At 37.3% G+C, this 24,308-nt stretch overlaps 1 protein-coding gene across 1 annotated transcript in view; it reads left to right on the forward strand.

Annotated features, from left to right (window-relative positions):
- The window catches only part of LOC150102417 (muscle-specific protein 300 kDa-like), a 50,995-nt gene that overhangs the window by 16,918 nt on the left and 9,769 nt on the right, over window positions 1-24,308 (forward strand). Inside the window, exon 3 of the mRNA XM_090399585.1 lies at window positions 1,870-2,082. Within this exon, the coding sequence (XP_090255711.1) occupies window positions 1,870-2,082 (213 nt within the window). The remainder of the gene's footprint in view (window positions 1-1,869; window positions 2,083-24,308) is intronic.

Here is a 24,308-nt window from a genome sequence, read left to right on the forward strand (position 1 = left end):
TATTCGATCAGATCTCCTTACAGGCTCATAGTAATGGATTCAAGGTTTCAGCAGAAAAAGCTGTCTGTGTACAGTTCTGATAGAAATGCACTCTTCACCCAGATTCTGAGTTAAGAATAGAACAAAGTATTATTCCAGTAGCACCAGAAGCCTAGTTCTTGGGACTCATCTTTGCCAAAAAGCTTACCTTCCTTATGCACATTCATCAACTTAGGGAAAAGTGAAAATCGAATATCCTTCGCACTCTAACTTCTACAGAATGGGGGTGCTGATCAATGTTCCTTGCTCTGCCTTTATTGTACACTTGTACATTGAAAGCTTGATTTTGCATCCCAGGTTTACACTTCTGCAAAGCAGAGTAAACTCCAGTGGTTAGACCCTTTTCATTATCTGGGTATATGAATAGGAACTAGGGATTTTCATCCATCTCCCTCCCATTTAAAGTCTTTATGTTGAAACAAATGAACCATCACTCGGATGAAGACAGTTGTCTCTTCTAGAGCATCCTGTGTGGACTGTTATCTTTTTATTACTTTGAGAAACTCAGTATCACATGCAGACTGCTATTTGCCCATTTGGTATGCATGTATTAAAGATATACAAACTGTTGGAATATATGTTGACAACATTAATTGCACTAAACATAACAGCATTCCTCCATGGGAAGTTTGCACCCTATACCACAACCTCTCTCTCTCGTTGTCAACCACATGTCTGATACTCCAATCATGCACACAGAACGTCCTGCTCTGAGTTCCTACTCATCTATACTGATGGCTCAAGATTTGAGACCTCTGTTGGCTGTGCTGTCATGTTTCCTGAATGCAAACCTGAATCCTGAATATCCAAACAGATCCCATGTGAGCATGTAATATTTGTTTTTTCTTTAATATGGAAAATGCATATGACATGCTCGGAGATTTGGATTACTGAAAGACCTACATAATTTTGATCTCAGAGGGAATCAACCTCTTTTTATCAAAAACTTCTTATCTAACCAAATCTTCCAAGTCTATGTGAGAACTGCTCTCTCATGGCTGTATAACCAGGAGGAGGTTTATATGCATAACAGCTTGCAGTTATGCATATAAAACAAAAATGCTACCAAAAATGTGTAATTTATACAGATTCACTAGGTTCTTTACAGGCCATCCCCTCTCCTGTGTATAATCCACATACACTGCTTTGTGTGATTCTACAATTGTCGTACAAAATGGAGATCCTTCATTTTAAAGATTGGTTCTACTCATTCCCAGCAACTTTTGAATATGGAAATGGATTGCTGTAGTTAGATCAGCTTGTACTTCTATGTACTGCAATCACATATACAGATGCCAGTAGCTTATAAGATCCACTGATTACCCAGTAACAATCTTAATGACAAGAAGCACTGACAAATTGCACAAAATGAAGTGTGAAATTAAGCATTGGTCATATTAAGTTCCTTCTTTTTTTGTTCTTCATTTAATTTATATGCCACTGTTCCTTTGGAACTGCCTTCCTCATAATAGGTCACGATCACCTTACACATTCTTGTTGTTTATTTTTTAACGGTATATATTAGAACACAGAAAAATAAGTAAATAATATTTATTAACTTATTGCTGATATTTCGTTGGGGTTGTAACCAGCATCTTCAGAGCACAAAAACACAGTTTGTCACAATACGCGAGACTATAACAACATGGTGTTGTTATATTCAATGGATAAATATTTAGTTAGTTTAAAAAAATGTATATTTCTAAATTAAGTACTCTGCATTTTGTACTGAATAGAAAATATGTTTCATTGTATATATACTCTGTGTGATAATAATGTCTTTGTCAAAAAAAAAAAAATTTATTATTCATATACTTTGTATTTTTTTAGAATCTGAATATTTCCTGGGACAGTATATGCCGAGCTGCCTCTCAGTGGCTAAATAAATTGCAGAAAGCTCTTCTGCATTGCTCAGAATTCCACAATACAGTTCATGAACTCTTAGCATGGCTAGAAGATACAGAAGAAAAAGTCAACCAGATGGTGTTGCATGAGGATGCTACAGATCACAATATTGTTTCCATTCAATACAACAAATTTATGGTTAGCTGAATAACAAAATTTGCAGAAATTCTAAAGCCATCAAATCTGTATTTATCATAAAGTTTTCAGAAAGATTTTGATTTGACATATTTAATGGTTATTCTGTAATATAATATATTCATATTTCTTATTTTCTTACTCTGTAGATGTAACATACAGAAGTCACCATGTAAATAATTTATTAACAAACGTTTTCCAGAACTAAAATTTGTTCATTTTGGAAAACTGAAGAACCTACTCCCTCTCTGAAGTGGAGTTATACTAGTACTCAAAACGATATCCTCAACTGTATGACCACACAGTCTGGACAAATTAAAAAACATCCTCAGTTCATCATCATCATCATCATCAAATTCCTGCCATGTACCCTCAAGGGGTGTACAGGATATGACAGTACTACATGAAAAAATTACATCATTACTAACTTCCTATCTACAATTTTCCTCCAAATCAGTCTGTTACTTGTCAAGACTCCAACATTATCAGATCTTATATTTCTATCGTCTAAGGCACTTTGTACCGTATCAATCCACCTATATCTTGGTCTTCCTCTGGGTCGTTTTCCTGCCAACCTGGCAGAGAACACTTGTTTTGCTAATCTTTCCTCTCCCATTCTATTTAAGTGACCATACCATCTGAGATTAGCTCTGCTAATGCATTCCTGGATGCTGACAATGTCAAGTTCTTTCCTAATATCCTCATTTTCAATATGATATTGCCATTGATGCCATCTGTTCACGCCTCTAATCTTTCTCAGGACTCTCATATCTGCGGTCTCTAGTCTTTGGTCAAGTGTTTTACTTCTGACCCAGCTCTCAGATCCATAAGTTAAAATTGGTTTGAACACAGTCTTGTATACAGCTAATTTAGTGTTCCGACTAATTTCTTTTTAAATCCTCAGTTTGACTTTGCAAATTGTAATCTTTAGAAATAGTGTTCAACCTTAGGTTTTGGTAATCACAGCAGCATAGAATGGAAATTGCAAATTCAGATGAAACAGCTTGTGGCAGTTTGTATAACTGACGATTTCAAGAACAAAGTGGGTATGCATTCAGATTTTTGAATTGTGCACAAAGTCATGTAGTAGTACTCAACAGGATAAAAGGCAGCACTAAGTGAATTGTGTTTGAAGTGAAGGAATAAAGTTGCCAACTTGAATGTCTTGTAATGTCTCAAAGACATTATCTAGATGATTTCACATGGGGTAGAATTATTGGAAAGCTTGAAGAAAGCTGCGGAATTACTAGTATTGCCAGAGAGTTTGGAATCTTACATAGTGTTGTATCCAGGCTCTGGGCAGCATTTGAAATGGACCAATGGAACGTGTTCCAAACATTTGCTAAGAGTTAGCCGTCATTCTACCTCGGAATATAAAGATGGATTTTTGGTTATAATAGCAAAACATAATCAACACACCTTTGGCAGGTCAGCTTTCAAATTGGCTCCATTCAAGCACAGCTACATGGATATCTCAACAAACTTTGGCAAAATATCTGCGAAAGGTAGGCCTATAGTCAGTGTCCCTTTATCTACAGCTTATCATAAAGCACGTTTTCAGTGGTATTGTATCCATAAAAATTGGACAAGAAACCAATGGGCTAATGTACTCTTTATAAATAAGAGTTGTTTTAGTCTTTCCTCCAATTATAGACGACACTTGATCTGGTGAGAAAGTGGTACTGCTTACCATCACGAGAATGTTCTTGAAAGGGATAGATACAGTGCCGCTGGGGTCATGGTGTGGGGAGGCATTATGCTTAATGGATGCACCAAGATACAAGTGCTGGAAAAAAGGACAATGATTGGTGAACAATATTACAGCAAAGTTCTTCAACATCATATTCAATTGTTCCATGGTGCTGTAGGTGAAGAAATCATTTTTATTAGCTATTATTATTATTACGTGACATGTCCAAAGAGTTCAAAGACTCGTCGAGAGAGGGCACCTACTCTCCATCTCCACCACTCAATCTACCAACTACAGTGAACTGCATCATCTACACCACATATGGGCAACCTGTGAGCCGGATCTGGCCCTCTACTTCTTTTGATCTGGAACTAATCTATTTCAGCGAAGTTTGTCTGATTCAAGGTGGGAGAAAACATGGCGTATTCTACTAACTCACATTAAGCTGACATCATATGACTTGCACAAAACACACTATGTTTTCTCCAAACCAAGGTCTCTTTCTCACTTTGACTAGCGTCATGTGTGAACGTGTTACATGTCAGTTCGGTACTTGCATTGGTGTTGTGCTTTGTTCAGTGCCTGCATTGATGTTATGTTCTGTTCGGTAGCTGTGTTGATGCTGTGTTCTGTTCAGTGCCTGCAGTGTAGAAGACAATTTTGTTTGACAGTTCTGAATATTGCTTATAAATTTGGGACAATGTCAGGGGTTATTGCAAAAAAAAGAAAAGTAGATGCAGAGAATCGTCAATTTCAAGACAACTGGACAGAGGATTATTATTTTATTCTGAATAAAGATTTGCCTGTATGTTTGCTGTGCAAAAAATCCGTATCCATCAACAAAGAATACAACTTGAAGAGACACTTTACTTCGAGACATGCGGATCACCCAAAAATTGATGGACAACTACAAAAAGATGAAATACAGAATTTGAATAAGAACTTGGATACCCAGCAGCAAACGTTCAACAAGCAAAGAACGCAGCACCACAGCATTGTCAAAGCCAGCTTTGTGGTAAGCGAAAAAATCGCTAAGCATTCTACGTCATTTGGTGAAGAATTTATCAAAGAATGTCTGCTGGATGTTGCAAGTATAATATGTCCTGAAAATAAAAAAGACTTCGAGAATATTCGTTTGTCGAGACGTACTGTTGTCCGACGGATAGAAATTATGGCTGATGATATCAAAAAAAGTTTAAAAGAGAAGACTGCTAGATTGGAAGCATTTTCAATTGCTTTAGATGACAGCACTGATGCCTCCGATACAGCACAACTAGCAATATTTATTCGAGGAGTTGATGCAGATTTCAACATCACAGAAGAATTATTGGCGCTTTGGCCGTTAAAAGGAACAACTACCGGTGAAGATATATTTGAAACAGTCAACACAGTCTTCGAGAGATTTGGTCTTAAATGGAGTTCACTATCTGGCATATGCACTGATGGAGCCCCTACAATGGTTGGTGTACAGAAGGGATTTATTGGAATAGTTCATGAAAGAGCAATAGAACTACAGATCCATCTGGAAAAATTAACAAATTTTCACTGCATTATCCACCAATAAAATCTGTGTGCAAAATCGATTAAATTCACAAACGTTATGGAAGTTGTAGTAGCCAGTATTAACTTTATTAAGTCATGTGCACTTAATCACCCAATTTAAGGAGTATTTGGCAGACCTATTTTCGAATTATGACGATGTGTCTTATTATTGTGAAGTGAGGTGGTTGAGTAAAGGTAAAATGTTAAAACGATTTTATGATCTGAGACAAGACATTGCAGATTTTATGGACATAAAAGGAAACACAATTAACCAAGTAAAAGATGAGTCATTATATCAAGCAATACTTAGTCTTTATTTGAGTTGTGAGTCAGCAGTTAGAATTGAAGGAAGTACAGGAAGATGGTTTAATGTAAAACCTGGTGTGAGACAAGGATGTACATTATCCCCTCTGTTATTCATTATCTATATGGATCACATTATGAAGGAATGTGGTATTAAACCTGATATCAAAATTGGAGATGTTAATGTCAGCTCTTTGCTTTATGCGGATGATGTTATACTTGTAAATAAATCCGCTACAAGTCTGCAAGATTCTCTGACTAAATTGAATAGCTGTTGCAATAGATATGGTATGAAGGTCAGCAATAAAAAGACAAAGACAATGAAAATAGGCAGAATCATTGAAAATGTCAACTGTGTTGTGAATGGAGAACCTGTGGAACAAGTAAAACATTTCAGCTACTTAGGCACAATTTTTACTGAAGATGGTAAACTAAATATAGAAATAGACAACAGAATCAGCAAAGCTGGTATCGTGGGAAGTCAATTGAATAAATTCATATGGAATAAGAAAGAAATTAGTCGGAACACTAAATTAGCTGTATACAAGACTGTGTTCAAACCAATTTTAACTTATGGATCTGAGAGCTGGGTCAGAAGTAAAACACTTGACCAAAGACTAGAGACCGCAGATATGAGAGTCCTGAGAAAGATTAGAGGCGTGAACAGATGGCATCAATGGCAATATCATATTAAAAATGAGGATATTAGGAAAGAACTTGACATTGTCAGCATCCAGGAATGCGTTAGCAGAGCTAATCTCAGATGGTATGGTCACTTAAATAGAATGGGAGAGGAAAGATTAGCAAAACAAGTGTTCTCTGCCAGGTTGGCAGGAAAACGACCCAGAGGAAGACCAAGATATAGGTGGATTGATACGGTACAAAGTGCCTTAGACGATAGAAATATAAGATCTGATAATGTTGGAGTCTTGACAAGTAACAGACTGATTTGGAGGAAAATTGTAGATAGGAAGTTAGTAATGATGTAATTTTTTCATGTAGTACTGTCATATCCTGTACACCCCTTGAGGGTACATGGCAGGAATTTGATGATGATGATGAAAGATGAGTGGGTGTTTGATTTAGCATTCCTTGTACATGTCACGGATACCTAAACGAACTGAATCTTAAATTGCAAAAACAAGGACAATTGGTTCATGAACTGCATGGACATGTCAAAGCTTTTTGTAATAAACTAAGATTGTTGGAAAATCAGATCTTCTTCTTCTTCTGCAGCTTCTCCAACTTAAGTGGGATCACTGTTGATGATGAGTCTCCTCCACATCCTCCTGTCTTAGGCTGTCACCACATCCAAGTTTTTCATCCTCAAGTCCTCTTCTACCAGCTCCTTCGATCTCTTCTTTAGCTGCCCATGCTTACTCCTTCCTTGCACATCCATCTGCATGACTCTTCTTCCCACATATTCGTCCTCCCTCCTCATCACATGACCAAACCATCTCAACCTTGCCTCCTGTATCTTCGCTCCTAAGTTTGTAACTTTCACTGTTCCCCTCACATAGTCATTTCTCAGACAATCCTTTCTGGTCACACCGCACATCCACCTAAGCATTCTCATCTCTGCTACTTTCATCCTGCTGATGTTATTTTTCCTCAGGGCCACAGTTTCTATAGCTTACGTCATAGCTGGCCTCACTACTGTCCTATAGATTTTGCCTTTCAGATTGATCGGCACCCTCTTATCGCATAACACTCCAGCCATCTCCCTCCAGTTCCTCCAACCCGCTTGTATCCTGCATCCCACTTCCTTCTCAGCTCCTCCATCTTCTTCCACTGTTGAACCTAAGTATCTAAAGTCCCTCACCTTCCTGATGACATTTCCTTCCAGCTCCAGATCTGTCTCCTGGCTGCTGCCCACTGTGCAACACATATACTCTGTCTTACTTCTGCTCAGTCTCATACCTCTCTCTTCCAGTACTTTTCTCTATCTTTCCAGTTTAGTTCCCACTTCTTCTTTTGAATCTGCACACAGCAAGATGTCATCTGCATACAACATTGTCCAAGGCGCATCTTCTCTCACCTCCTCCATCACCACCTCCATCACAATATCAAACAGAAATGGACTTAATGACCCTTGATGCAAGCCAACTGTTACTTGAAAACTTTCTATCTGTCCCAGACAGGTCCGAAAACTTGTCTTCACATTTCTGTACATCTCCACACCAACCTGACACATTTCTCTGGAACTTTCTTCTCCCTCAGACACCTTCGGACTTCTTGCCTTGGCACTCTATCGTATGCTTTCTCCAGATCAATAAATGCCAGATGTAGCTCCCGTTGTTTCTCTCAAAACTTTTCCATCATCTGCCATAACCCAAAGATAGCATCTGTTGTTGATCTACCAGGTATGAAGCTAAATTGTTCCTTTGCAATCTCCACTTCCTTCCTCAATCTTCCATCAAGAACCCTTTCTAGGATTTTCATTGTGTGGGACATCAACTTTATTCCTCTGTAATTTTTACAGTCTTGTGCATCCCCTTTACCCTTGTAGATGGGGACAAGAGTACTCTCCCTCCATTCCTCAGGTATATTTTCCTGTTGTCAAACTTTCATGAACAGGTCCCACAGAAGGTCGATTCCCTCTTCCCCCAGTGCCTTCCATGCCTCCACTGGAATCGTGTCGGGGGGCCCACCGATTTTCCATTCCTCATCCCCTTCATGGCCTCTGTCACTTCCACTCTACTGATCTGCCTCACATGTAAGATATCCTTTGCTATTTTATTTCTACATTTTGCTAGTTGGTAAATTTTTCTCTGTCCTTCCTTTGTTTCTAATTGATCATACAGATCTTGATGTGCCATGGCCTTCGCCTGTGCCACAACTCTCTTGGCTTCTTGCTTTCTCTCTCTGTCCTCTTCCACTCTTGACTCATCCCACTTCTGCTTTGCCTCCCTCTTAGCTGTCACTGCCACTTGTACATTATTATTCCACCACCAACTCTCCTTCTGCTCTCTAATCTTTCCAGATGTCTCACCAAGCACCTCGATTGCACAGCTCAGGATTACTTTTGAATTGTTGGAAAGTCAGATAAGAGCTAAAAATTATTATCATTTTCCTACTCTATCAACTCATAAAAATATCCCTTATAATTGTTATGGAGATGAACTGAAGGCACTAATAGAGCAATTTGATAATACAAGATTTGCTGACTTCAAAAACAAAGACTCCACATTTGCTATATTTGTTCATCCGATGGATGCTGATGTAAATAATGTGCCAGAAAACTAAATCCACCTGAAGCTCAATAAGTTCCAACTTACAGTTGGAACTTATTGAGCTTCAGGTGGATTTAGTGCTAAAATCACAATTTAACAACATTGCTTTGACGAATTTTTATAAATTTTATTTGGTGGAAGAAAAATATACAAATTTATGCGCCTTTTCAAGAAAAATCATTTGTCTTTTCGGCAGCACATATATGTGTGAACAGTTTTTTTCGAGGATGAAATACAATAAATCAAAAATTCGGACAAGAATAACGGACGAAAACTTCGAAAATTTTATGCAATTATCCTTAAGTAATATTAATGTTGATATTGATAGTCTCATAGTTGAAGTACAAGGCCAATCTTCACATTAAATTGTTATGTCATTCATTATATTATAAAATTTATGTAGAGCTTTATACCAAATCATTATATTATAAATTAATGAAATATAAAGTAGCAACTTGTTTTAATTCATTTAATATTAATTTATTTTATTTAATAATTTGGTTCGGCCCTTGACTTGGAGACAGAATGATAATTTGGCCCCCGAACTACGAAATGTTGCCCATGCCTGATCTACACCAACACCATCTACTGCCTGCGACCACCACCACTACTAGTATTTTCACACAATCACAAACGCCCATGCCAGGGAACCCTCAGCCTTTTGGTTGGAGAGCATAAAAGCTAACCACTCAGCCAACAAGACACTGGCACGAGTCTGAATTGATGGCATTGCCACACCACATTGTACACGAGCAGTGGAGATATTCTGGAGACTGAGGATATTAATTAAATCGAGTAGCCAGCATGCTCTCCCTGATTTCAACCCCATTTGGGGCACAATACGAAGATGCATTGCTGTTCGAAATTCTCTTCCAGAAAACAAACAAGGACTTATTCTCACTCTGAAGGAGAAATGAGTCGCTTTGCCTCAAGAACTCCTGAATTGCTTGGTGCTAAGCATAATACAACATTGTGAGCGCTGCATCGCAATTCGAGGTGGACATATTCCGTAGTGAAATGTCTCTCCACATAATTTTCTAGAAGCACTGTACAATAATTCCTTAACTACGTCCTTAGGAAATTTGTAACTTGTCCCAAAAATGTATTGCTATTTAATTTGTATGAAATTTATAACACATTTTTTGAGTAATATAATTCATTAGTATGCTGGCAATATTTTTGTGCACATTTGCTTAATCATGAAATTTTTTTCATATATAAGTAAAAATGTAGTTTCTCCTTAGCTTTTGGACACCGTTTTAGGAATCCACTCACATAGACACTATCCTGATTGAATGAATAATGATGCTGATCCTTTCATTCTTCCATTCATACTTATCTTTTATGCCATATTCTTTCTACTTCTAAGTTTACTTTATTGTTCTCCAGGCCACTGTCACTGAAATTAACCCTCCTACTACTGTCTTTCTAGTATAGTGCAGCCTGTGTTTATCCAGTAAAGTTGAACCTTGTAGTGTGCACGAGGTTTAACATGAGTTTCCATTGCAATGCACATTTCTTCTTTGCTACGATAGCAAACATCCAAATAGCTCCATAGTAGATGAGGAGCTCTAGCATGAAATTTAATTTCCATTTGAGCATGAATCCTTCATTTTCCATTCGTGGGTATTACATTTTAAATGAAATTAAAAAGCACTTAACATATAAACATACTATCATTGCTAATACATACTTGCAACAGCAAAAATATCTAACATGAAAATACCACCCTACTTTATCCAGGTTTTGGAAAGGTTAGAAGGTTCTCCAAAAAAAAAAAAAAAAAAAAAAGCACTTAATTCAGAGCAGCTGCTCTAGGCAACATCCATAATGTATCAATTATAGTAATGTATCATATGCCTTTTGATCTGTCCAGATGTCCATGTGGCACACTACGCAGAGAAGATAACCCAGTGTGCCTGATCATTTTCATTCTTCCTCGTTTTCTCTTATTTTCTTCTCGTATTTATTGTTCTGCTTCTTTTTCTGGATCATTTTTACTTAAATATTTTCCAGTGGTGTGCATGCTTTGTTTTGGCCCCTAATTTAATAACTGATAGTTCTGAAGTTCTGTTCCCCCGTCTTTCTTTCTTCTCTTCTTGCTCCTTACCCCAATGCTATTAGAGTATGTTAGGGCTAGAGGTGAATCTTTCCTATCTTGCTATGTCATTTCGCCTATTGCAGCCACTGAAGGGAGCAAGCTATCCCCAATAGGTGCTGGTCCCAAGCCCAGATAAATGGCGAGGGTTGACGTTAGGAAGGCATCCGGTCGTAAAACTTCACTGCCAGCTCTAGCTATGATCAAATGAGTCACAAAAAAAGTGATACAAGGGCTAGGGCATACCCCAGCGATGCACAGACACATCACCCTATAGCTGCAAGAAGTGGACGAGGGCTACCGCATCAAGAGCAGGTGCGGTTAAAGAAGCGACCCCAGCAAGTGGAGAGAATGATGCGAATCAGAACATTAAATGTTGGAAGCATGACTAGAAGGAGAAGAGAGGTGGCAGACATGATGAGGAAGAGGAAGTTGGACATTTTATGTGTGCAGGAGACAAGGTGGAAGGGTGTTGATTGGAGTTTAACGGTATAGATGCAAACACAGAAAATAACTATTTATTAACTTAAACACTAATATTTCACTGGTATTATATCCATCATCTTCAGAGCATACAAACAAAGTTTGGTATAGTAGCAAGACAACCGCAATCCGGCGTAACAGTGGGACTAGTATGAGTAATTGTAGCATGTAACACAAAGACTAAAGTCCTAATTAGGCGCCATCTAAGTTAAGAAAAAAAAACAGATATTAATTTGGTGTTAGGATGACTGTCTCCCAAATCTTTGGTAGATTTATACAGCCACACTTGTTGAGATTTGGAGTATGTTTCAGGGCTTCTGTTGATTCCAGGAACAACCTCTCTGACTTGTAAAAGCTTCTGTGCAGTACTTTTGTTTTTTTCCAATTGATCCTGTGTGCAGGGGTATCCAAAGCATGGTCTGCTAGACCCTATTTGCCATAGCGAAAGTGCCGGATATATTTTTTGTGTTCACCTTGGCGGATGTCCACAGTTTTTCCTGTCTGTCCATAGTAGGCTCATGAACAGGGCACTTATTAGACTCCTGGATGCGATAAAGAAGAGAATCTGTCCTTAGGTGAACGGATGAGAGTTGCCAATTTCACATAAGGTTTAAATACGGTGCATAGTTGGTATTTGTTAAGCACCCTAGATATCTTTTCACATGTGCCTTTAATGTATGGTATGGTGATAGTTTTGTTGTAGTCTTCTGTGGTAGATAGTGTGTGGGGGGGGATTTTTGGAGAGCATTTAGTATTTTATCTATCTTATGCGGATTATAGCCATTGGTCAGGAAGGTGTGACACAGGTGAGAAAGTTAAGCAGTGAGAGCAATGTCATCGGAACAAATTGTTCTAGCTCTAAGGATTAGTGTTTTTAAGATACCATATTTTTGAGAAGGGTGGTGATGTGATTGTTTGTGTAAATATCTCTCTGTATGTGTGGGTTTTCTCTAAACCGAGAATGATAAGGAACCTTCTGGCAGACGTGTGATAAGTGTGTCCAGGAAGGGTAGACAGTCATTAGTTTCTAGTTCCATTCTAAAGTGGATTTTAGGGTGTTGGCTATTTAGATGCACTAAAAATATATTCGATGTGCCTGGGCCATGTGGCCAAATAGCAAACACATCATCAACATAGCATAGCCAGAGACTAGGTTTGTGAGTGGCTGTGTTGATAGCTAGCTTTTCCAGATGTTCTATGTAGAAGTTGGCTAAGAGGGGAGAAAGGGGGGGGGATCCCATAGCTGTCCCATATAATTGTTTGTATATTTTCCCTTTCCATGTATAATAACCTACCTGCCTGTACTGTGAATTTAAATAGCTGAAATATATCGGGGTGGAATTTTGAATTTAGTAAGTTAAGAGTTTCAGTTAATGGTACATTCGTGAATAATGAGGAGATATCAAAACTCACCATTAAGTCTGAACTTTTTAAGATGTGGTTTTCTAAAATACTTTTTAGGTGAGTAGAATTTTTAACAAAAGAGGGAAAATTGTTTGTGCAAGTGGCTAGTAGTTTGGCTAAATGTTTAGCAAGTTTATATGTGGGACTGATTATACTATCTGCAATAGGGCATAAAGGTGTACCTTGTTTGTGAATTTTTGGAGCTCCATATATCCTTACTGTTTTAATGTGGAGAGGTTTGAGGTTGTTGACTGTTTCTTTTGGCCAGGAAGTGATTTTGTTCAATAACTTGCACACATTATTCTTTTGTGAGTCGGTGGGATCTCGATCTATAATTTGATATGTTGACTGGTCTTGGAGAAACGTGTGCATTTGGCTTTCATATTCTGTTGTATCCATCACTACAGTTGCATTTCCTTTGTCTGATTTGGTGACTTAATAGTGAGTTTTGATATCATTTCATTATTCACGAATGTACCATTAACTGAAAAACTCTTAACTTATTAAATTCACACAATTAAGGTGGAAGGGGGGAAAAGACGAAGGAACTAGGAGATGGGTATAAATTGTTCTACTCTGGAGCAAATAAAGAGGAAAGAAATGGTGTCGGAATTGTGGTGTGTGGCAGAATGAAGGGCGAAGTACTGGAAGTGGGTAGGAGGAACGACAGGATCATGCGAATGAAACTGGGTCTTGGAGAAGAGCAACTGGTCATCTTATCTGTATACGCCCCACAGTTGGCTGTACATCAGAAGAGAAAGATGAATTATGAAACGTGCTAGATGGAGAAATGAGGGAACTGGAAGAAAACAAAATGGTGATTGTCAGAGGAGACTTGAACGGATGCATAGAGAGACAGAATAGGGACTGTGAAAGGTACATAGTGGCCATAGAGTGGGAATGATGAACCAGGAAGGAGAGAGAATTTTGGACTTTGCAATAGCATTTTATCTGGCAATTGTGAACTCCTTTTTCTGTAAGATGGAAGAGCATTTGATAACATTTAGAAATAGCAACAACAGTTCACAGATTGACTACATTTTGACTAGAAGAAAACATCTTAAGGCAGTAACAAATTGTAAGGTATTCCCAACAGATCAAATGGCACAGCAACACCGGCTACTGTGCACAGACTTTAAAATAAATCAAAGATAAGAACCTTTGGAAGCCATGGTAGGAAGACAATTAAATGGTTTCGCTTAAAAGAAGAGAGTGTGTGGAACCGTTTTAGGGATAAGGTGTTAGAGAAAATTTCGGATGGACTAGAAAGTGTACAAGATTGATGGAGACATAATGCAAAAGCACTTCTAAGCTGTGCAATTGAGGTGCTTGGTGAAACATCTGGAATGATTAGAGAGCAGAAGGAGGGTTGGTAGTGGAATAATAATGTACAAGAAGCAGTGACAGCTAAGAGGAAGGCAAAGCAGAAGTGGGACGAGTCAAGAGTGGAAGAGGACAGAGAGGAGTACAGAGAGAAAAAGCGAGAAACCAAGAGAGTTGTTGACAGACGAAGGCCATGGCATATTCAGACCTTTATGAACAATTAGAAACAAAGGAAGGAAAGAATTATAGATTGGCAAAATGTAGAAATAAGGCATCAAAGGACATCGTACATGTGAGGTAGATCAAAGACTAGAGGAAGGGTATTAAGGAGGGATGTGGACATAAGAAACAGATGGAGAACATACTTTGAAGGACTTTTAAATGAAGAAAATGCATGGACTCACAGAGAAGATGAGGAACCTTATGAGGGGATGGTGCAGAACATTAGTAGAGTTTAAGTGAAGAAGGCCATAAAGAGGATGAAGAATGGAAAATCAGTGGGCCCTGACAGGATCCCAGTGGAGGCATGGAAGGCACTGAGGGAAGAGGGAACTGACCTGCTGTGGGACCTGTTAATAAAAGTTTGTCAACAGAAAAATATACCCGAGGAATGGAGGGAAAGTACTCTTGTCCCTCCATTCCATGAGTAAAGGGGATGCACAAGACTATAAGAATTACAGATGAATAAAGTTGATGTCCCATACAATGAAAATCCTAGAGAGGGTTCTTGATGGAAGACTGAGGAAGGAAGTGGAGATTGCAAAGGAGCAATTTGGCTTAATGCCTGGTCGATCGACGAAAGATGCTATCTTTGGGTTACGACAGATGATGGAAAAGTTTCGAGAGAAGCAACTGACACCTCCAGACTTCTTGACTTGGCAAGAAGTCTGGAGGTATCTGAGAGAGAAGAAGGTAACGAAGAAATATGTCAGGCGGGTGCAGATGTACAGAAATGTGAAGACGAGTTTGGACCTGCCTGGGAGAGAGAAAAAGTTTTCAAGTAGCAGTTGGCTTGCATCAAGGGTCAGCATTAAGTCCGTTCCTGTTTAATATTGTGATAGAGGTGGTGACAGAGGTGAGAGAAGACATGCCTTGGACTATGTTGTATGCAGATGACATCGTACTGTGTGCAGAAGCAAGAGCAGAAGTGGCAGCTAAACTGGAAAGTACTGGAAGAAGAAAGAGGTTATGAGACTGGGCAGAAGTAAGACAGAGTGTATGTGTTGCAAAGTGGATGGCAGCCAAGAGACAGATCTGGAGCTGGAAGGAAATGTCATCAGGAAGGTCAATGACTTTAGATACTTAGGTTCAACAATGAAAGAGGATGGTGAGGCTGAGAAGGAAATGGGATGCAGGAAGGAGGAACTGGAGAGAGAGAGAGAGAGAGAGATGGCTGGAGTGCTATGCAATAAGAGGGTGCTGATCAATCTAAAAGGCAAAATCTAGACTGTAGTGAGACCAGCTATGATGTATGCTATGGAAACTGTGGCCCTGAGGAAAAATAAATCAGCAGGATGGAGATAGTGGAGATGAGCAGGCTTAGGTGGATGTGTGGTGTGACCAGAAAGGATCGTCTGAGAAATGACTATCTAAGGGGAACAGTGAAAGTTACGAACTTAGGAGCAAAGATACCAGGAGGCAAGGTTGAGATGGTTAGGTCATGAGGAGGGAGAAAGAGTATGTGGGAAGAAAGGTCATTCAGATGGATATGCAGGAGAGGAGGAAGACTTGTGGATGAAGCACTTGGATGTGGCTACAGCCCAAGACAGGAGATTGTGGAGGAGACTCACTACAAACAGTGAACCTACCTGTGGGAAAAGCTGCAGAAGAAGAAGACAGTTCTGAAGTACCTGTCACAATCAGATAAATAGCAGGTTTGCACAAAGTAAACAGAGTTGCAGCAAGTTTCTTTCTCCATAATCCAGGTTTAGGGTCCAGTGCTTATGACAGTGGTAGTACAGTATAGTATCTGGAATAGCTCTGATGGTATTCAGTGCCAGAGTTCCTTACCAGGGAACTCTGGCACTGAATAAATCTCCCATTGATTATACATTATTTTCCTAAAATTTATCAGTTCTTCACAAACCTCCAGTATTCAGAAACTGTAAAAAGACAGTAAATGATACTATGAACAAGAAACAGAGAATAGCAGAAACATTCCTGACATGTACCCTCAAGGAGTATACAGGATATGATAGTACTAAATGATAAATTTACATCATTACTAACTTTCTATGTACAATTTTCCTCCAAATAAATATGTTACCTGTCAAGATTCCAATACGGTCAGATCTTATATTTCTATCTTCCAAGGCACTTTTTTACCATATCAATCCACCTATAATCTTGGTCTTTCTCTGGGTCTTTTCCTAGCAGCCTGGCATAGAACACTTGTTTTGCTAATCTTTCCTCTCCCATTCTGTTTAAGTGACCAAACCACCTGAGATTAGCTCTGCAAATGCATTCCTGGATGCTCACAATGTCAAGTTCTTTCCTAATATATCCTCATTTTTAATATGATATTGCCATTGATGCCATCTGTTCACGGCTCTAATCTTTCTCAGGACTCTCATATCTGCAGTCTCTAGTCTTTGATCAAGTGTTTTACTTCTGACCCAACTCTCAAATCCATACGTTAAAATTGGTTTCAACACTATCTTGTATATAGCTAATTTAGTGTTTTGAAATGTTTTACTTGTTCCACAGGTTCTCCGTTCACAATGCAGTTGATATTTTCAATGCTTCTGCCTATTTACATTGCCTTTGTCTTGTTATTGCTGACCTTCATACCATATCTGTTGCATCAGTTATTGAATTTAGTCAGGGAATCTTGCATGTAGTACTATCATATCCTGTACACCCCTTGAGGATATGTGTCATGAATTTGATGATGATGTGTATTAGTACATGTTTCTTGTTCATAGTATCATTTACTGTCTGTTTACAGTTTCTGAATACTGGAGGCTTGTGAAGAACTGATAAATTTTAGGAAAAAGGATTTATAATCAATGGGAGATTTATTCAGTGCCAGAGTTCCTTACCAGGGAACTCTGGCACTGAATACCATCAGAGCTATTCCAGATACTATAACTGTACTACCACTGTCATAAGCACTGAACCCTAAACCTGGATTATGGAGAAAGACACTTGCTGCAACTAAATAAATTCACAGCACTTGTAGCGGATTTATTTAGAAGTATAACATCATCCGTAAAGCAAAGAGCCGACATTAACATGTCGAATTTTATATATCAGTTTTAATACTGTGTTCCTTCATAATGTGATCCATGTAGATAATGAATAACAGAGGGGATAATGTACATCCTTGTCTCACACCAGATTTAACATTAAGCCATCTTCCTGTACTTCCTTCAATTCTAACTGCTGACTTACAACTCAAATAAAGGCTAAGTATCACTTGATATAATGTCCAGTTGACTGTAGTGTGTTGAATAGCTTCTCTCATATGCTTTTTCCAGATCTACAAAACTTAAATACAGATCTTTGCATATTCACATGATTTCTCAACTATTTGTTGTAAAGTGAAAATCAGATCCTGACAACCTCTATTTGGCTTGAATCCTGCTTGTTCTTCACGAAGCTTCCCATCCATAATCCTTCTCAACTGTTTCTCAAGTATACATGCATAAATTTTACTAAGAACACTCAGTAGAGAAATACCTCTGTAATTCTCACATTCAGTTTTATTTCCCTTTTTATATATGGGCACTATGAGAGCTCTACTCCAATCATCTGGAATTCGTCCCTCCGTCCAATCTTTCTTAACTCTGCGGTGCAGCCACTGTAAGACTTTTATACCTCAATACTTTAGCATTTATGGTCAAATATCATTCACTCCAGCTGCCTTTCTATATTTCAGACTTTTGATGAATTTTTCTACTTCAAGTATAGATATGTATTTCTGATTGCATGCCTGATCAGTGTTTTTTTACCACTGTGCTGTCACTGATTGTTTCATTTAGTAGTTTTTCAAAGTAATTACTCCATACTTCAAGGATATCTTTTTCTCCAGTTTTCATGTCACTTTTATCATCTTTAATTCCTTTTACAGCACTCTTTCCTCCATTTCTGAGCTTCTTGAACAACCTCCAGAATATCTTGCCACCTTCTTGATATTTATTTTCTATGTTCTTACCAAAGTCTTCCCATGACTTTTTTTAAGCTAGCTTTGCACACTGTTATTTCTTACATTTCTCTGTGTTCTCTAAGAGCACAAGCTGACTTATTTGCCAGGAACTTTTGATGTGCTTTTTTCTTTTCTTTCACTGCTTCTTTAACTTCGTATATCCATCATGGTGTTCTGATTTTTCTATCCTTGCAGACAATCTTACCACATACCTTTTTTGGCTGAATGAATCAGTGTTTTCTTCAGGGCTTGCCATTGAAGCTCTGAGGTTTGGTTCCTGTTCCCAAACTCTTTCGTTTTTTCATGAATAATGTTTGTGTATTTTAGTCCACAGTTGACATTTGAGAGCTGCTCAACTTTTATTCTGTTTAAAAGTTTCTTATGTGTTCTTCTTTTCAATGAAATTCAATTTTATCCTGCCCAAGGATAAAATTGAATTAAGGCTAAATGGTGATCACTTCCAATTTCAAATCCTCTGTACAGACTAGTGTCCTGCACCAGAGAGAAAGCATCACTATCAATAATAACATATTCAATGAGACTTTTCTTATTCCTTGCCTCTTCTCTCCATGTGAATTTGTGCAAATTTTTATGTTGGAACATGGTGTTAGTAATAACCAGTCCATGTCCTGAGCAGAAATCCAACAGGTATTTGCCGTTATTATTAGTTTGCTCTTTTCTCCAAATTTTCTCAAAACATTTTTGTATGTCTGACAGTCATTTCCTACCTTACTATTTAGATCCCCAACAAGGACCAACTTTTCATTTTTTATTGTGTCAATTGCTTTCTCTAAAGCCTCAAAAAATTCCTCCACTTCTACCTTATGTAGAAGTGGAAGAATTTGTGCGACTATAGGCACAAATAAGTCTCATTGTCCAGTTCCCCATTCTTATATTTGCCTACATTACTCTACTTGATATTGTTAAATTGTGAATGAAACTATGTTCTGTAATTTATTTTTTTTCATTCACATTTAACATTGCTTATTATGTATTAATCATAATTTGTATAAAGATTATTTATTATTCCTTAATTAAGGATTACTATTTAAATATTGATTCTAAACTTAACCTACTATTAATTTATTAAATAATAATATGTGTAGAAATTTATGATAACTAAATATATATGTAAAGTAACGAAAAGTGTATTATGAATAATTGTATACGTAATAAAAGAGCGCTGATTAAGTAGCTCAAATATTCTGTTTATTCTTATTTGTGAAAATTTAACGTTATGTAATCACTTATGTAAGAGTAGAGCGTTGTGTTACATTAGCGAAATGTTTACGTTCATGCGTTGTCATGGAGACGCATGAAATAAACAAGCACGAGTCGAATACAGCGTGACCTTCGGACTGAAAGGGTTGGAAAAGAAATAAGAGAAGATTATTAATTAGAGAAAAGAGAGGAAGTTTTTGCAGAGCGGAAAGGAAGGTAGGATACAAGCAAAAGAAGTGGAAGAAAATTATAAGTTCTCTAGGGCAGAAATTCATGAGAATAGTGTTAGAAGTGAGCCAGAACATAGTAAATCATATACTTAGCTGCAAGTGAAGTCAGCTGTATTGTAAAGGAAGATTAATGCCGTAACCGGATAAATAAAGAACTGGACATTCAATGCAAAATTCTGATTAGTTCCAGTTAATCTTGGATTACGTCTTAATTCTGTGTTGCCCTGAGAAGAATATAATGAACTTAACTTGTTGTAGAAAAGTAAACAAGGAAGGATATCAGTACCTTATTGCTGTTTTTTTTAGAGTAGTGAAGCGCGATTAACAGTAGTTCAGTTAAAGCGTTGGAGAATTTTATTTAATGTGTTCCGCTAGCTCAAATAAGTTAATTCATAAGTGTGCTCGCAATAAATTGATGTATTGAAGATTGTATCTGGTAAGAGTAGTCATACATGTTTGTTTATTCTAACATTAACTATAGCGTATCTTCGAAGTTCAAGGTCCGAAATAAGATTGCTTGGAATAATGTCTACCTTGATTAGTGCCTGCTGTGAATTTAAACATTAAGTACAACTGATAGATGTGTGCAGACTGATCAAATGAGAAGTTTTGTTGTATTAACTTGAGTTAAGAAAACTTGTAATTTTGAAGCTGTGAATTGTATGTTAAAGTTTAGAACATTGAATTGGAATGAATGACTTAGCCAGATGTATTAAGTTATTTGTATTGTTTCATTTAAAAGTAGAATTCTTGTATTTGTTATATATCATATATTAAATGTTTTATTTTGTTAATCTAAATATTGTGTTTGCCTGAATTCCCTTTTATTGCACCGTTCATAAAAAATTCGAATCTTGCGGGTGCCCCAAGTGGAATAGTAAATAATTCGGCCTAAACTAATGAGAAGACTGCTAACTTAATTAAGAATTGATCCTACTATTTTATATAGACTAATCTAAAAATAGGGTGGCGCAGTATAATTATAAATTTCTCTATTTTTTGGATCGGTGATCAATTTGCGATTAAGTGTTATATTGATAAGAGTGACTTGAACCAAGATGGCAGATTTAGAACATAACATGAAAATAGAACGTCACGACAATATCACCTGCCATTCATTCAAGAAGATTAGCCTCATATTTAGTAGTGAATACTATGGCTACTTGTTTTCTTTGATTGTGATTGCCTGAATATAACATTTTATTTATTGCTCAGAAAGATCTCGCCAGTTTTTGTCTTTTTTGTTTCAGTCATCCTTATTATGTCGATCTGGTATTTATCCAAATCCTCAGCTAGCTGCATTTCTTTGCTATTCAGGCTTCTTATGTTGATAGTACCAATCTTGAACTCTGGTGGTGTTGAGTTGGGGTGTGTTTTAGGATTAGGATGCTAATACACTAATGTTCTTAATCACTACTTCAGTAGTTGAACATCCAACTGGGAAAATATCCCCATTCTTCTTGATCGTTTTAAATCTTCTAAAAAATGTAAAGAAACTCTGTTCAGGTGATGTTCTTGTTGAAAACAACTAATTAAAAAAAAAAAATCAGAACTCATTCGTTCAGCATCTGTCGGAGGAATATAGTCTACAATCAACCCTCCTTCCCCCTTTCCTCCCATCTGAAACGAGATCTCAGATCTCCTTGATGTTCCAGACAAGACTATCGGTTGAAATATGAAGAACCAAGGAGAGGCAATCATAAGGCATATCCTTATATGTAATATTATATAGCAATTTAATCCTAGCCAGATTTTGATATCTCTAAAATCTCAAACTTCCATAAAATCAGACTATTTGAATTGCCATATAAGGCTGTACATTCTAAATCCTTTAAGATGTTAGCGCTAGAAATAAGCTATGTGCAGACTGATTGTAATAGCTCTACCAGCTGTGCCCATAGTAAAAACATGCATCTGAGGACTGTATGCTACAATAAAACCTAAATAAGTCAGCTGTAAAAGAGAACATCCAGTTTGTTCATAAACATGTCAGAGAAGAAGGATGAGAAAGAAATTCAAAAGATTAAGACAGTACACATTATTTCATATCAGGAGATGAAGACAAAGTTTTCCACAACATCTGGTGGAAAATCTTTTTACAACAATAAAAGACAACATTAAAAATTCTTTCTTTTAGTGTTACATGGTGATCAGCATTCATTTTAGAAATTATGGACACTTTCAACTGTTTTATAAATAACTATTTTAATTTCCTGACATTTTGACCTTCATATTAAGGTCATCATCATGAGTATATACAAATATACAAGGACAAACTGAGTTACACTTCACACAGTATGCTAAAGAAACAATGATATGATTAGTGAAAATATAATAGAACACCATTGTTACTGTAAGAAAACTATCTATATGAAAGAATGTTTCTCTTATGTTATCTTAAATAAATTTAGCTTTGATGTAGTTTCTAAATAATTAATTTTTTAATTTTACCTGTATTTTTTTTTATTATATATTTGCTAGAGGTCTTACCAGTAGAATAACCATTGATAATCATTGTTTCTTTAGCATACTGTGTGAAATGTAACTCAGCTTGTCCTTGTATATTTTTATATACTCCAGATGATGATGCTTGATGATTTTATATACTCCAGATGGGGGTGATTAAGGGTCAAAGCTGTATAACTGAGAGGAGACCTCCACATAGCCTTTAAAGGAATGAGGAGAACCGACAAGGGCCTCTGACCTAATGTCCAATCCTCACCTTCTCGTGGTGCACCCTGTTGGGTATCTACTTTGATACTGAACGAACGAGGATGAGCTGGCAATTTTGGATTTAGCCGACCAAATTGTATTCTTATTGGTTAAACCAAAATAAAAAATGATGGTAAAACATGACAAAATTTCATGCCGGCTGGGGCGTCGTCCGGTTAAACAAGGCCCCTGTTGTTTTCACCAGGGAACCAGGGCGAACAGCGAAAAGTCAGCTACTGGAACAAATCTGAAAACAAACCCCAACTCAACATCACCAGAGTTAAAGATCGGTGCTATCAATGTAAGAAGCCTGAATGGCAAAGAAATGGAGCTAGCTGAGGAATTAGATAAGTACCAGATCGACATAATAGGGGTGACTGAAACAAAAAAGACCAAAACTGGTGAGATCTTTCTGAGCAATAAATACAAAATGTTATATTCAGGCAATGACAATCAAGGAAAAGAAAGAGTAGCCATAGTATTCAACACAAAATACGAGTCTAATCTTCTTGAATGACAGTCAGTATCAAGTAGAGTAATGTGGGCAAATATGAGTATGGGAAACTGGACAATGAGACTTATTTGTGCCTATGGTCCCACAGAAGGTTCTACTAAGGTAGAAGTGGAGGAATTTTTTGACTTTAGAAAAAGCAACTGACACAATGAAAAAGGAAAAGTTGGTCCTTGTTGGGGATCTAAATAGCAGAGTAGGAAATGATTGTGAGACATACAAAAATATTTTGGGAAAATTTGGAGAAAAGAGCAAAGCTAATAATAATGGCAAATATCTGTTGGATTTCTGCTCAGAACATGGACTGGTTATTACTAACACCATGTTCCAACATAAAAATTTGCACAAATTCACATGGAGAGAAGAGGCTAGGAATAAGAAAAGTCTCATTGACTATGTTATTGTTGATAGTGATGTTTTCTCCCTGGTGCAGGACACCAGAGTGTACAGAGGATTTGAAATTGGAAGTGATCACTATTTAGTCTTGAGCAGGATAAAATTGAATTTCATATTGAAAACAATAACATGTAAGAAAGTTTTAAAGCGAATAAAAGTTGATCATCTCTCAGATGTGAACTGTAGACTAAAATACAGAAAGATTATTGAAAAGAAAATGAAAGAGTTTGAGAACAGGAATCAAACCTTGGAGATTCAGTGGAAAACTCTGAAGAAAACATTGATTGATTCTGCCAGAGAGGCATGTGGTGAGGTTGTGTGCAAGGATAAAAAAATCAGAACTCCCTGGTGGACACATGAAGTTAAAGAGGCAGTGAAGGAAAAGAAGAAAGCATATCAAACGTTCCTGGCAAATAAGTCAGCTTTTACTCTTACAGAATACAGAGACAAATTTAAGAAAGCTAAACAGTGTGTAAAACTAGCTAAACGAAAGTCATGGGAGGACTTTGGCAAGAATATAGAAAATAAATATCAAGAAGGTGGCAAAATATTCTTCAGGTTGTTGAAGAAGCTTAGGAATGAGTTAGAGATGATAAAGGTGACATGAAAACAGGAGAAAAAGATATCCTTGAAGTATGGAGTAATTACTTTGAAAAACTGCTAAATGAAACAAGCAGTGATGATAGCACAGTGATAAAAAACACTGACCAGGCATGCAGTCAGGAATACATATCCATACTTAAAGTAGAAAAAGCCTTCAAAGGCTTGAAATGTGGAAAGGCAGCAGGAGTAGATGATATTCGACCAGAAATGCTGAAGTATGGTGGTATAAAAGTCTTACAGTGGCTGCACTGCATAGTTCAGAAAGCCTGGACAGAGGGACAAATTCCCAATGATTGGAGTAGAGCTCTCATAGTACCCATATATAAAAAGGGA

Source organism: Typopeltis vanoorti, chromosome 10 (assembly GCF_054136105.1).
Source record: "Typopeltis vanoorti isolate ZY-2024b chromosome 10, IOZ_Tvanoo_1.0, whole genome shotgun sequence".
Lineage (NCBI taxonomy): Eukaryota > Metazoa > Arthropoda > Arachnida > Uropygi > Thelyphonidae > Typopeltis > Typopeltis vanoorti.